We start from the raw sequence: 14,763 nt of genomic DNA on the forward strand, positions 1-14,763 counted from the left end.
GGTGGTACCTCACCAAGTGTGACTACACTAAACAAGTCACTGTGGATACAGTTGGTACCTCACCAAGTGAGACTACACTAAACAAGTTACTGTGGATACAGGTGGTACCTCACCAAGTGAGACTACACTAAACAAGTTACTGTGGATACAGGTGGTACCTCACCAAGTGAGACTACACTAAACAAGTTACTGTGGATACAGCTGGTATCTCATCAAGTGTGAACAAGTTACAGTGGATACAGGTGGTATCTCACCAAGTGTAACTACACTAAACAAGTTACTGTGGATACAGCTGGTATCTCACCAAGTGTGAACAAGTTACAGTGGATACAGCTGGTATCTCACCAAGTGTGAACAAGTTACTGTGGATACAGCTGGTATCTCATCAAGTGTGAACAAGTTACTGTGGATACAGCTGGTATCTCATCAAGTGTGAACAAGTTACAATGGATACAGTTGGTACCTCATCAAGTGTGAACAAGTTACTGTGGATACAGCTGGTATCTCATCAAGTGTGAACAAGTTACAGTGGATACAGGTGGTATCTCACCAAGTGTGGCTACACTAAACAAGTTACTGTGGATACAGCTGGTATCTCATCAAGTGTGAACAAGTTACTGTGGATACAGCTGGTATCTCATCAAGTGTGAACAAGTTACAGTGGATACAGGTGGTACCTCATCAAGTGTGAACAAGTTACTGTGGATACAGCTGGTATCTCATCAAGTGTGAACAAGTTACAGTGGATACAGGTGGTACCTCATCAAGTGTGAACAAGTTACAGTGGATACAGGTGGTACCTCATCAAGTGTGAACAAGTTACAGTGGATACAGGTGGTACCTCATCAAGTGTGAACAAGTTACAGTGGATACAGGTGGTATCTCATCAAGTGTGAACAAGTTACAGTGGATACAGGTGGTATCTCATCAAGTGTGAACAAGTTACAGTGGATACAGGTGGTATCTCATCAAGTGTGAACAAGTTACAGTGGATACAGGTGGTATCTCATCAAGTGTGAACAAGTTACAGTGGATACAGGTGGTATCTCATCAAGTGTGAACAAGTTACAGTGGATACAAGTGGTATCTCATCAAGTGTGAACAAGTTACAGTGGATACAAGTGGTATCTCATCAAGTGTGAACAAGTTACAGTGGATACAGGTGGTATCTCATCAAGTGTGAACAAGTTACAGTGGATACAGGTGGTATCTTACCAAGTGTGAACAAGTTACAGTGGATACAGGTGGTATCTCACCAAGTGTGAACAAGTTACAGTGGATACAGGTGGTATCTCACCAAGTGTGAACAAGTTATAGTGGATACAGGTGGTATCTCACCAAGTGTGAACAAGTTACAGTGGATACAGGTGGTATCTCACCAAGTGTGGCTACACTAAACAAGTTACAGTGGATACAAGTGGTATCTCATCAAGTGTGAACAAGTTACAGTGGATACAAGTGGTATCTCATCAAGTGTGAACAAGTTACAGTGGATACAGGTGGTATCTCATCAAGTGTGAACAAGTTACAGTGGATACAGGTGGTATCTCACCAAGTGTGGCTACACTGAATAAGTTACTGTGGATACAGGCAGTACCTCACCAAGTGTGGCTACACTGAATAAGTTACTGTGGATACAGGCAGTACCTCACCAAGTATGACTACACTAAACAAGTTACTGTGGATACAGGTGGTATCTCATCAAGTGTGAACAAGTTACAGTGGATACAGTTGGTACCTCGTCAAGTGAGACTACACTGAATAAGTCACTGTGAGCTCCTTGTAGAGATTTATAAATCAATTTTACCATCCTGTTATTTTAAAATGTTTTCCACAAGTTACTAACACCTTTGGCATATTAAAAGTTTTTAGCTGTTGTACATGTTAGTTAGTTTGAGAAGCGGGTTTATATGTTATTTTATCCATGAATTTTCCACTTTCACTCCAGTCTACATGAAATTCAAGTAAATCAGGATATTCAAAAACCTTGCACATATTCCAGAGCTACTAATGCACCATCTGGTCTGTACAAACAACGAGTTTCTCTTTTTAAATATGTTGGCTACATCATATCACAAGGTCAAGAAGTGACCAGTTATTGGTTTGTATTCCTTCACAGCTACTTCAGAAGTTTATGAAATCCATCCTTAGATGTAGCACAAAGTATAAGATTTCTTTAGATACTCTAGGGTTACATATTTTATAATGCTTGGTCTAAATGCAGTTATCACTTTATTATCTCAGAAGTTAAATGTATTTTTAATCTATTTTGTATTTCACACATTTTACAATCAGGTAAGGTTTTCAACTTTTAACATAAAACATACAGAACTCTTTCCACAATACTGTGGTTTAAATAAATTAGTTGAGTTAAATTTGTCATTAACCATATCTTACCTTCCTAGCTTCCATGTACTCACGAAACACTGCATCAGGAGTCGAGTCCCTTAACAACACAATACAGGCTAGAGCTTTAGCAACATCCTAAACATGAAGAAGTGGTGTGAATTTTCAAAACATCTAGGCTTAAATGGTTTCAAATACGACACTAATTTCCTTAATTTTAAACTTCTAGTTCATGTAACACTAGTTTGAATAGAATGAAAAATTTCTAATTTTGCTCATCTCAGATAATAGTTTGAGATGCAGTGAAATAGCTAGTTGATTGTTTAGTTTAGGATGTAAGTAACATGAATACTTCTGTTATTCGTAGGCTGCAAGTAACATGAATACTTCTGTTATTCGTAGGCTGTAAGTAACATGAATACTTCTGTTATTCGTAGGCTGTAAGTAACATGAATACTTCTGTTATTCGTAGGCTGTAAGTAACATGAATACTTCTGTTATTCGTAGGCTGTAAGTAACATGAATACTTCTGTTATTCGTAGGCTGTAAGTAACATGAATACTTCTGTTATTCTTAGGCTGTAAGTAACATGAATACTTCTGTTATTCTTAGGCTGTAAGTAACATGAATACTTCTGTTATTCTTAGGCTGTAAGTAACATGAATACTTCTGTTATTCTTAGGCTGTAAGTAACATGAATACTTCTGTTATTCTTAGGCTGTAAGTAACATGAATACTTCTGTTATTCTTAGGCTGTAAGTAACATGAATACTTCTGTTATTCTTAGGCTGTAAGTAACATGAATACTTCTGTTATTCTTAGGTTGTAAGTAACATGAATACTTCTGTTATTCGTAGGCTGTAAGTAACATGAATACTTCTATTATTCTTAGAATCCATTCATCTTTTGGCAAGTCTATTATTTTGAAGTGTTCACTGTTTGGTTTTTTAATAGTCGTTGCTCAGGTGGTTGTAAATTCCAAAGTTAGTGAAAAGACTGATACATACGTGGTCCTCCACGATGGTAGCTAACATACAAGTTGTTTACCACATACAAGGACACAAATATCTGTATACTATTAGTGATTTTCTTGAGGAAAAACCTATTTCTTTATTCCTTTTGAAGATTACTCTTAGGCTAACTTGGAAATAAGCTGACTTATGGAATGTTATTAATTTTACTTTTTAGTTTGATGCTGAGGAAACCAGTGGAAGGTAACACCAAGGTGATAAGATGTTTAAGAATACTGAAGTCAGGAATTTTGCAAAAGTAGGTTTTTTTAATACATTTAAGAATACTTTTGTTGGTGAATGCTAGAGGGAATTTTAATCAAATAATTTTTTAATATTGGTAAGTTCATCATGAAAATAACCATAAAACCTGGCAAGTTTATACACTCTACGATCTAAAATAATTATTAAATCAGTTTTGTAGCAGTCAGATGTAACTGTGCTGAAATGACAGTACAGGTTGGTTTGTGGTAGTACTTGGTTTCAAGTCTGTTGTTCTTACTGAAAATGGCAGCTTAGATTCATGTTGCTCTTACATTATGAACCGGATGTTCATTTACTTTGAATTTAAGGAATCTTGAAACTTCTTATTTTGTTTATGAATACAATAACAATGTCATTAACGTGTCTCTTATTAGCTAGAAGTTTAAATCTGGATAGAAATGACTGGAGCCAGTTTGTTTCATGATGAGACAAGAACAAATTAAATTATATGGGAGCAAATGGTGAGCCTATGACTAAGACAAGAACAAATTAAATTGTATGGGAGCAAGGGGTGAGCCTATGGCTGCACCACTAATTTTATTGTATATCTTATTATTAAAGACAAAGTGAGATTCTTTGATTGCAATTTTAAGTACATCAATAAATTTGAGTTTAGTTAAGCCATTGACTTTAGTGTTATCAAGAAATATTAAATCAGAACTTAATCTGATTATGTGATAAAGTGGAAAGTTAGTGTATAATAATTTAATAAAACTTGTGACATTTGCAGATAAATCATATTCTATAGACTTGACAAAATCAGAGAAGTCAACAGACTCTAACAGTAAAGTTGTTCTTAGTAAACAGAAGAAAAACTTGTTTATAAATACAGCTAGTTTATAACTGTGTGATCCTGTTAGGTACAGCAGGTCTGATGGGTACAGCTACTTTTAGTAGTTTAGACAGACCATACATAATACCACTGTGTGATTCAACAGGTCTAACCTGTTGGTAAAATATTGTATTCTCTTCCTTTAGTTTTAATAGGAGTCTTTGAAGTTTATTTTCTCTCTCTCTCTCTATTGGGCGAGATCTTCACCTATAACTTTAAACTTGTTGGTTTGTTTGTTTTGAATTTTGCACAAAGCTACATAAGGGCTATTTGCACTAACCATTCTTAATTTAGCAGTGTAACACTAGAGGGAAGGCAGCTGGTCATCATCATCCACCACCAACTCTTGGGCTACTCTTTTTACCAACAAATAGTGGGATTTACTGTCACATTATAACTCCCCCACAGCTGAAAGAGCAAGCATGCTTGATGTGACAGGGATTCAAACCTGCAATCCTCGGATTACAAGTCAAGCACTTTAACCACCTGGCCATGCCAGTTCCCGTAAACTTGCTAGAGTCAGCTACGATGATATAAACTTTATCAAGGAAGTTTCTTGAGAGTTTCACTTCAAACTTCAACAAATGAATTATTGATGGATAAAAAAATCATAACATTTATTTAAATGTTGTTAGGGTAAACTGAAATATTGTGTGTGAACAATGATTATCCATGTCACAAAATTTGTTTATATTGTACTAGGCCTAACAATACATAAACTTCACTTACTAACAGAATCTGATTATATTCTAATTTAAAAGTTTAACATTTACTTTTGAACATTTTCTCAAAAAACGTCTGAAATTTAAAAAGCACTATTTATAAGGATGACCATACCCGTATTTCATAATGCTACTAATACATTCCTCTATCTTGAACTAATAAAGGATTAAACTACATCTAGGGGAAAAAATTTGAAATCTTAGAAACAAAGCACTTACCTCTTCAGGAATATCTTGTGATGTCAGCACATTTTGACAGACCTAGAAATGGCAAAGAGTTTCTTAGAATGTTGTTAACACATATCCTGTGTGAGTGTAGTAAATACACATGTGGTATCTGTATCCTGGTGTAGTAAATACACATGTGGTATCTATGACAACAGATTTTTAAGAAAAACTTCCACATTCTGAACTCAACCGTATGAAAAACACAACAGTCAAAAACGTATTCCTTTTAATTACTTCTTATCTGACCTTATTTCATTACAAAGAAATTGTGATTACTAAAAAAATATACGCAGATTATTGTAGCTAGTTTATATAACCCCATAATTATGCAATATAAATAATATCAATTTCTATAATTACTTTTGTCCCACAACCCAAATTTTTCTTTTCAGAAGTTAAATATTTACCTGAAGTATGGATGTTTGAAAAGGACTGATCACAGCCCACTGTTGATTAATGACTGGAAACAGTTTAACAACAGTTGCAGCAGATATCTTGTTGTTAGGCATCAGAACCAAGGAGGTGTGAGTGTGTCTTGCCAACAGAAACACCCGAGCTGCATTAAGACACTCATTCCTTTCCAACATCTCCCACATCTACAAAGAAAATCTATTGTTTACATTAAAAATATGGTTCAACGCAGCTACGCGTTAATCTTGGTCTAACACTGCTACACGTTAATTTAAAACTGTTTTCTATTGAAAAATAAGAGTTAGGGGTTCTGATTGAAGTGTTTAAGATTGCTGAGAAAGTTGATAGATCTGGTGCATCATATTTTTGTATATTTAACTGTCGGGATACTGAAACTAAGTTCTGGCAAGGTAAAAGCAGTCTTCACCTGAGATAGTTTTATTTTTACTAACAGCTGTCAGATGTCGTAGAGGCAGTAAATTTAAATATGTTCAAGATAAAGTTTAATAAGTATATGAATGATACAGGCAGGCTTTAATGGTTTTTATAGTTTACAGAATGGAACAACCAAAATAGACCCATAGGTCCCATGTTGTTGCAAAATGTTAAGAATTGTATATTAAGTTCAAACTGTTACCCCTGAAAAACATTTATATATGAATATGAACAATATTTACCAAAATATCATATTTTCTGACAATCAATTAATACTGATTTTTTTTGTTTTACTTTATTAACACTAAGAATTATAATGTTACATCTTCATTTATTTACATTATCAAGGGCTCTTTAATACCAGAATTTATGTTTCTAAACTGTCTTATTAATTTATAATTCCATCATTTTACCTTAATTGGTGCCTGGGATAGAAGATTAACTTGTGCAACAAGGCTATACAGAATTTCTTTCTCCAGCTTCCTGAAAACAAAAGATTAAAATATTGGTCACATAACAATCTCTAAATATTACAATCCCATAACAATTGTTTTCATTAGTTTTTAACCTCTAATGGAGACCTCCCCCCTGGTTTTCTGAGTGAAACAAACTCAAATCATAAGTTCTTAACCTCTAATGGAGACTCCTCCCCCTGGTTTTCTGAGTGAAACAAACTCAAATCTTGGAGTAACTATTGCAATAAAATGAAATAACTAAAACTGGAAACTTTAACACAACTTCTACAAATTAACATCAAATAACTAAAGCTGGAAACTTTAACACAACTTCTACAAACTAACATAAATAACTAAAGCTGGAAACTTTAACACAACTTCTACAAACTAACAAAAATAACTAAAGCTGGAAACTTTAACACAACTTCTACAAACTAACATGTTTATTGTAACAAACTAACTAAGAATTATTTTATTCATAATGACCAGAATACATCTTGCACATCTGTAAAATTAAGAATGTAACCAATTAATTAAAACGTTTTTAAAAATATTAATTAATTGCCACAACTTCCAAAGAAAAATACAGAGTAACAAATGCAGTTTCCTACTGACCTTGGACTTTCACTTGTATCTGGTTTAGGTTGGACGTTCCAGCGTTCTAATCTTTTACAGATAGTCTCCATTGCCAGGATGTGTTCAGTTACCTAATGCAGAAGAAAACAAGTTTAAATTAACTTGGAAATGTACTTTATATTTACATATTGTATATCAATGTTGAAAATCACAGATTAACAGTTTCCTCTCATTCTACATTTACGATAGAATAATTAAAACACTTGGTTCTTTCATAACCAGAATAAAAACTGTCACCATCTTATCTTGCCAATTCTAAAACTTTTTATCTTCCTAACAACTAGTTGAATGAAGAAATCTCCAGTGTGAAATTTAGGACAACAAATATGTTGATGTTCTGAGCCAAGTGTCTGTTAAGACATTTCAACTTCTCCACCCCATGTTGAGTGTGACAAATTAGATACAAGTGTTATTAAAACCAACTTGCTGGAGAAACTAAAAATATTAAATTTAAGTACAAGACACTGAGTAGTGTACCAGTGACAGTGTTTAAAGTGGAAATGTTATCAGGAACTTTATAGTTTAATAAGTATAGAATCTGTTTCAAATAGGATGAACTGAGAGCTTCCTGGGTTTATGCCCCAAGCAGAACAGGATGTTTTCATCTATAACGTATGATAAATATGCTGTTAGTCTTAAAAAAAAAAAAAAGTCTTTTGAAAAATCATTAAATTCCAAAACGCTAGCAATTTACCTGTTGTTGTAATGTGCATCTAGTGGTAATAGATCAGAATTACCTGTGGGTTTGAACAGAGCTATGTGGAAACTGGCACAAAGTGATGTTGACTTGAATGTTAAGAATGGAGGTGTAAACACTTGAAATCGAAACTGAATCACTTATTTTCTTCCAGTAGGTTATTAACTTGTGGAATATCATTGTGTTAGCTCATATAAGCACATTGATGATGTTAAAAATAACTTTGTGAATAGTTTATGTTTCATTTCTTCCTCAGAGTTTGAGATAATGACCCTGGGCTCAAATGCTTTTCTACATCTTTGTTTGTTTCAAGGTTTTAAAAAGCTAATATTTTTTCTATCCATTCATATTGATTGTTGGATAGCCTACCATTTACCAGGGAAGAGAAACGCTGGTAATAATCAAGAAACAAAAGTGTGTTAAACATACCTTAAGGATATTTTCCAAGGTGCGACTATGCCTGTTAGACATTTAAAACCTGATAATGTGTAGTTAAAGACCAGGATATTAAAATAATTTCAAAATGTAGAAAGAGGAAAACATACCTTCTCTGAATTTACTTTCATTTCTGTTATTTTATCAGCCGCTTCCATCAGATCACGGTATCTTTCTCTGTTCGTGACAGATAACAAGTTTGCTTACAATAAAACTGTACAAAAATGACAATACTGTTTAACAGTAAAAGACAAGACTGTTTAATAACATGTTCTGACATTTAAAGTATAAATAAGTTTTTATTATCCTAAATAACTGTTACAATTTCACTTTATTTGTAACAAGTCAGTCAAGTGAAAACAGAAACATATATGCTTTCATTAGGTCTTAGTTTGTGTCCTCATATTTTTTATGTTAGATGCAAGTTGCTAACATTATACTGAATCTTATAACCAAATCCCAAATTCAGTTTGTTTTTAACATTGCCATAAACTATAAAACAAATAAGATTCATGGCACTTGATGCCAATACGTGAATATGTTCTCCAATCATAACACAATGATTATTTAATATTATTATACATAATTATTCCATTTACTAAAATTCTCCTAAAAAAACAAATATTACCTTTCAGTATACAGAAAAGGAAACATGTTTGTTTGTTGACACAAGTAATATTGTTAAAATTTAGGAACTTAGAACAATAATGGATAATATGGTAAAATCAGAATATGGACAATATACGAATTGGCTCTCTGCCTTACTATAAGGCCTGTTATTAATATTTAAAGTTCTTACGATAACATTAATATTGATACGTTACCCCACCATCTGCCGCAAGTCTTCTTTCTTCCTTTCAATATCATTTCTTTGAAAACAAATCAAATTTTTATAACACTTCATCTAAATTACAACACAAACAACTTATTGTGACATACTATTCACAGAAGTTGTTACATATAAAATATAACTTTAAACATTTCAAACCTTCATACCATAAAACCCATGATTTAACCAATACTTCTATATTTATTAGTCTCATAACTTAATGTTCAACTGCTCAAGATTTAACAGTAGCAACTAAACTTTAAATATAAATTATTAACAAAGGATGACACTCTTTCCAGTTTTTGATGAATGTGATAACACTGTTACTAATCTCTGTCAGATAAATTTAAATGCTAAATTCATGATGGAAATAAAAGTTGATGACAAACTGCCATTTTTATACATTCTTGTTAAAAAGATTAACAGAGGCTTCTAAACATGTAGATTTCATAACAACTGGACTTTACTTGGAATTCCCTTCATTACCAAGGACAAAAGGTATATAGAACACTTTTGTTCCTACAAATAAAATCACAAGTCCCAACTTTCATTGTTTCGCAAATGAAATTACCAACTTTAGGTTTCAGGTTTGTGTACAAAATTTCCATCAAACTGTTGTTAATCAAAGAATTATTTCCTTTAAAAATGTGTTTTACCATTATTCCCAAACTTCTCTCATGTTATTGAAAACAACTGGTTAAAAAATATTAAATTGACATTAAATTAAAAATCTATAACTGGAAAAAATCTACATCAAGAGCTATTTAAAATATGGATGGTGAATAGCTAAGGAAATAGGTATGCAAATAATGTTCAAATTTTAGAAGCACTTATATTGGCGAGTCCAACAGACATCTTTCTAGTCCTTCTCTGGAATATTTCAAATTTCCATCCTAATATTTATTAATACAACCTGTAATAATCAATCTTTTGTTTTTTTTTGGGTACAAATCCTCAGCAGAGGTGATATTGATAAATGAAAAATAAAAAAGGCCCTAATAATACAAACATAAAAACCCTTTTCTTAATAAATATGTTTTAATCCCCCTTTTTATTTGTATACAAAACAAATTTCCATGTTTAGGCTCAGCTCTTCAAGCCTTGTTTTTATATTTACAAATTTGACAGTTAATTGATTAACACTTTATAATTCTCCTAGTTTAAACTAATTTTTTTAGCCTCTGTTTTTATACATGACATGTATAGGCTTAGCTCTTCAAGCCTTGTTTTTATATTTACAAATTTGACAGTTAATTGATAAACACTTTATAATTCTCCTAGTTTAAACTAATTTTGTTAGCCTATGTTTTTTATACATGACATGTTTAGGCTTAGCTCTTTAAGCCTTGTTTTTATATTTACAAATTTGACAGTTAATTGATAAACACTTTATAATTCTCCTAGTTTAAACTAATTTTGTTAGCCTATGTTTTTATACATGACATGTTTAGGCTTAGCTCTTCAAGCCTTGTTTTTATATTTACAAATTTGACAGTTAATTGATTAATACTTTATAATTATCCTAGTTTAAACTAATTTTGTTAGCCTATGTTTTTTATACATGACATGTTTAGGCTTAGCTCTTTAAGCCTTGTTTTTATATTTACAAATTTGACAGTTAATTGATAAACACTTTATAATTCTCCTAGTTTAAACTAATTTTGTTAGCCTATATTTTTATACATGACATGTTTAGGCTTAGCTCTTCAAGCCTTGTTTTTATATTTACAAATTTGACAGTTAATTGATTAATACTTTATAATTATCCTAGTTTAAACTAATTTTGTCAGACTCCATTTTTATACATGACATGAAGATGCCAAGTAAATCTGGTGAAATGTTGTGACAAAAATAAGCAAGTTTTATTTTGAAAACTGATAAAACTTTATCTTAAATTAGTTCTTTCTAATATCTAAATAATACTTAAATACTCTTCCAAAAAGCTTTTATCCAGGTTTTAATCTAGTTAGAGTCTGTTACCTTATTTTTTTCTCAATATCCTGTATCTCCTTTATAGTGTGTTGTTCGAAAAGTGTATCGGTTTCCATCTTGGCCAGTTTCATACCTCAAAAATAATTATTTTAATAAACTATATTAACAAATGTCCATAACTTTGATAAAGTGTTTTTAATATAATATTACATTTCAATCCATCCTATAGCCTATTTTTGTGTTGTTATTAAAGTCAGACATTTTGGTGTATCACTTATTACCACTTATTACAAAATATTTACGGCTCTATTTAACTACAGGTACAACAAATACAACTTTGAGTTCTATCTGCAAAAACACCAAACACTCCTATAGATAGGTTACAGCTCCATTGTATAGGTCACTGGTTAGGCTGCATTTATAGTATTATGTTTAGTCCAGGGCTCCATACCTTGGGAAAGACATTAAAGGTTTAGAGAACAATTAATACGATAGTGGGATGGAAAGTTGCTATACAAAAACATATCAAGATTTCTGGAACTGGTTTTTATTCACAAAAGTGTTAGAGAGGATCCAACTGAGTATTTTACAGTTCAGAGAACTGACAGTGATGAATGCACCCTCATACTTACTGATGATAATGGTAGGACTAAGAGAGACAAGCATAAATTTGGTATGGTGGGAGCCATCTTCAGATAAAACAGTTTTATTTTTCTAACACGGTGGTGATAAAGAGAATGTAATTTAAGGAAAGTGTTGATAAATATTTGAATAATAAGTTGTTTTTTTTTAAGTTTAATTTAAGTAAGTGGATGGAACAATTTCATGTTAACTGTCAATGGTTGAATATTCTAAGTTAACATAGCACCCATCTATTATTTTTAACAAACACCACTGATACAAACTTACATATATTTTACATTAAAGACAGAACTAATGTTCTGAAATACAAGTCATAAAAGATCAGAATACTTGTGCATACAAAAGACAGTTCAACAATCTTTAAGATGAATGTTACATAAAAACATTCCATACTAATGACTTTTCTTACATGTAAACATGGCATTACATTTAATAATCACGTACAAATAAAGAAATAAGAAAGGATAAGTCAGTGATGTCGAGAAACCCACTTGTTGAAATTTATATGCAAAAAGCTTGTTTGGGAAAATATTTTACATAGAAGAGCGAACAACGTTTCGACCTTCTTCGGTCATCGTCAGGTTCACAAACTCGAAACGTTGTTCGCTCTTCTATGTAAAATATTTTCTCAACCCAAACGAGCCGTTTTTGCATATAAAGAAAGGATAAGGTTTTGATATTATAAATAATCATCCCTAACTTCTGATTAAAGCAAGCTACCTACATACAGAACAAAATCTCCACTTACAATACCTTTCAATGGCCCATTTACTTTGTGGTTAATGTCTTTAAAGACACAGTTGTTAGTTACCATAGCTGTCACAGAAATATAGCCAGATTTTGGTGGTAATTATAAAACAATACTTGCTATTAATTTATCATCTAATCATAATTAGTGTTATCTGTTTTTGATAATTTCAACTAGCTATGTAATTAAAATATTGTCCTTGTAAGTTATTATACTGATGCCCATTTACTGTTAACCAAAAAAAACGATATAGTATGTTATCTCTGTTTTGTCTACTGTGGATATTAAAACTCAATTTGTAGCATTTATAATGTAATTCAGTGAACTTCCAACAACAATTCTTTTAGTCATTTAATGGGAACAATAGATTTCTTCAATGTAATCAATTGGACCACTTAACTGATTAGCAAATTTCACAAACTGGAGTTATAGCATTACCATTAGTCACGTGTTTAGCTTATTACATGTTTTTTACAAACTTGTACATATGACATTTTCATATAAAACATAATTTCAGGATTATAAAACTAGCTTAACCCTAAACTGTTATACCTGCAGACGTCTACAACATTGTTAGTTGTTCTATAGGAGCAATTTGTATGAAACTACCAATCTTCTTTACAAATTAAATTTACATCGACAATCTCATGGGCACTATAAATTATATAGTGTTATAAATACCACACCAATTATATTTATATAATCACTTCTTAATAGAGTTGATATGTACTAATTTAGCTGGTCACATGCTTACTTATTATATTTTAATTTAATGCAGCAAGTTTAAAAAGTTCCATCTTTATACTATCACTAAAACTATTGTACTTATGTCGTGATAAAAAGAATTATCTTTATCAGTCATGAGTTAGGCTCATATATAGGAATTTAGTTTACAGATTTGCTTACTTACTAGTGGTCAAATTAATGTTAGTTGTCATTTTTACTTTTTGAATTCCCTTTGACGTTTAGCAAACTTCATGTGTTTTATTACTGAAATTTAAAATTTAATTTTTACTTTTAGAAAGTTGCTCGTTCATATGTGTAAACTAAAAATAAAACGTGCTATGTTAAAACTAATTTAAAGTACATTACTGTGTCAATAATAAAACGGAAATAATAAATAAAAGTGCATGTCTTTAACTAATGAAAAACAAACATATTTGCCCTATGAATTAAAATCTAGCACTCAGTAATCATTATCAACATTACAACGTTTAAAAATATTTCACGTCTAACTCGAAATTCGAAGTACAGGTCATAAACATGAAATATCCTGATCTAATAAAGTAGTAACTCTCGACAAAAACAAAGACATGGATGTACCAAATACGTATACTACACGTCACGTACTACCCCTGGTGAGAGATTACCACTTACAACATCTGAGTTACATATGGAAGTCTTGCAGGATGATACACAGGTATATATAGTTATTGGATATTATGCAATGAATGTTTGTTTTATCATACAAACGAAGGAGTCTCACACTTCGTATCTCAGTCTTGTTCAGAAAATATAAAAAGTTTGTTAAAGTCATACCGATAAATCAATATACAGTATATATATATATCCAAAATACACTATGTATAGATGTTATACAAAAAGGTGTGATTTTCTTGAGGTTAATAAATATATTTAAATATTAAATTCACTTCAAAATATTATTTATTTACTACGTATAAATAATTTAATTTCATGGGTAGTTTATGGTTAATTTAAATTATATTCGCTTAAATAAAATTTAACACTACATAGTTCGCTTTTATTAATGTTATAATAAATCACTGTATTAACAATTTATTACCCTTACCATATACATTTTTTAGTTACTGTAGGCCTTTCATTTTCCTTTCAGGAAGGTTGAATTATACGTTACATATTAGTTTTCTGAGAAAAGACAACAGTGCAAAAGAAACCCAACCCAGCTTTCCTTGAAATTGGGCCCGGCATGGCCAAGCACGTTAAGGCGTGCGACTCGTAATCCGAGGGTCGCGGGTTCGCATCCCCGTCGAGCCAAACATGCTCGCCCTTTCAGCCGTGGGAGCGTCATAATGTTACGGTCAATCCCACTATTCGTTGGTAAAAGAGTAGCCCAAGAGTTGGCGGTGGGTGGTGATGACTAGCTGCCTTCCCTCTAGTCT

General features: G+C 32.0%; 1 protein-coding gene across 10 annotated transcripts in view; it reads right to left on the reverse strand.

Annotated features, from left to right (window-relative positions):
• The window catches only part of LOC143241797 (conserved oligomeric Golgi complex subunit 1-like), a 34,947-nt gene extending 20,492 nt beyond the window's left edge, over positions 1–14,455 (reverse strand). For 2 of the 10 annotated variants that reach the window (XM_076485036.1, XM_076485037.1), the window contains exons 1-9: positions 12,628–13,167; positions 11,281–11,365; positions 9,296–9,340; positions 8,582–8,648; positions 7,319–7,410; positions 6,662–6,731; positions 5,810–5,998; positions 5,394–5,435; positions 2,398–2,484 (exon numbers count right to left, since the gene is read on the reverse strand). In XM_076485036.1, the coding sequence (XP_076341151.1) occupies positions 2,398–2,484; positions 5,394–5,435; positions 5,810–5,998; positions 6,662–6,731; positions 7,319–7,410; positions 8,582–8,648; positions 9,296–9,340; positions 11,281–11,365; positions 12,628–12,688 (738 nt within the window). In that variant the 5' untranslated portion in view covers positions 12,689–13,167. Of the gene's footprint in view, positions 1–2,397; positions 2,485–5,393; positions 5,436–5,809; positions 5,999–6,661; positions 6,732–7,318; positions 7,411–8,581; positions 8,649–9,295; positions 9,341–11,280; positions 11,366–12,622; positions 14,034–14,432 lie in introns of those variants that run through there. The other 8 variants (XM_076485044.1, XM_076485040.1, XM_076485042.1 and 5 more) reach the window with 8 other exon arrangements.
• Positions 14,456–14,763: the final 308 nt, after the last annotated feature.

This window comes from Tachypleus tridentatus, unplaced genomic scaffold (assembly GCF_004210375.1).
Source record: "Tachypleus tridentatus isolate NWPU-2018 unplaced genomic scaffold, ASM421037v1 Hic_cluster_1, whole genome shotgun sequence".
NCBI classification, from domain to species: Eukaryota; Metazoa; Arthropoda; class Merostomata; order Xiphosura; family Limulidae; genus Tachypleus; species Tachypleus tridentatus.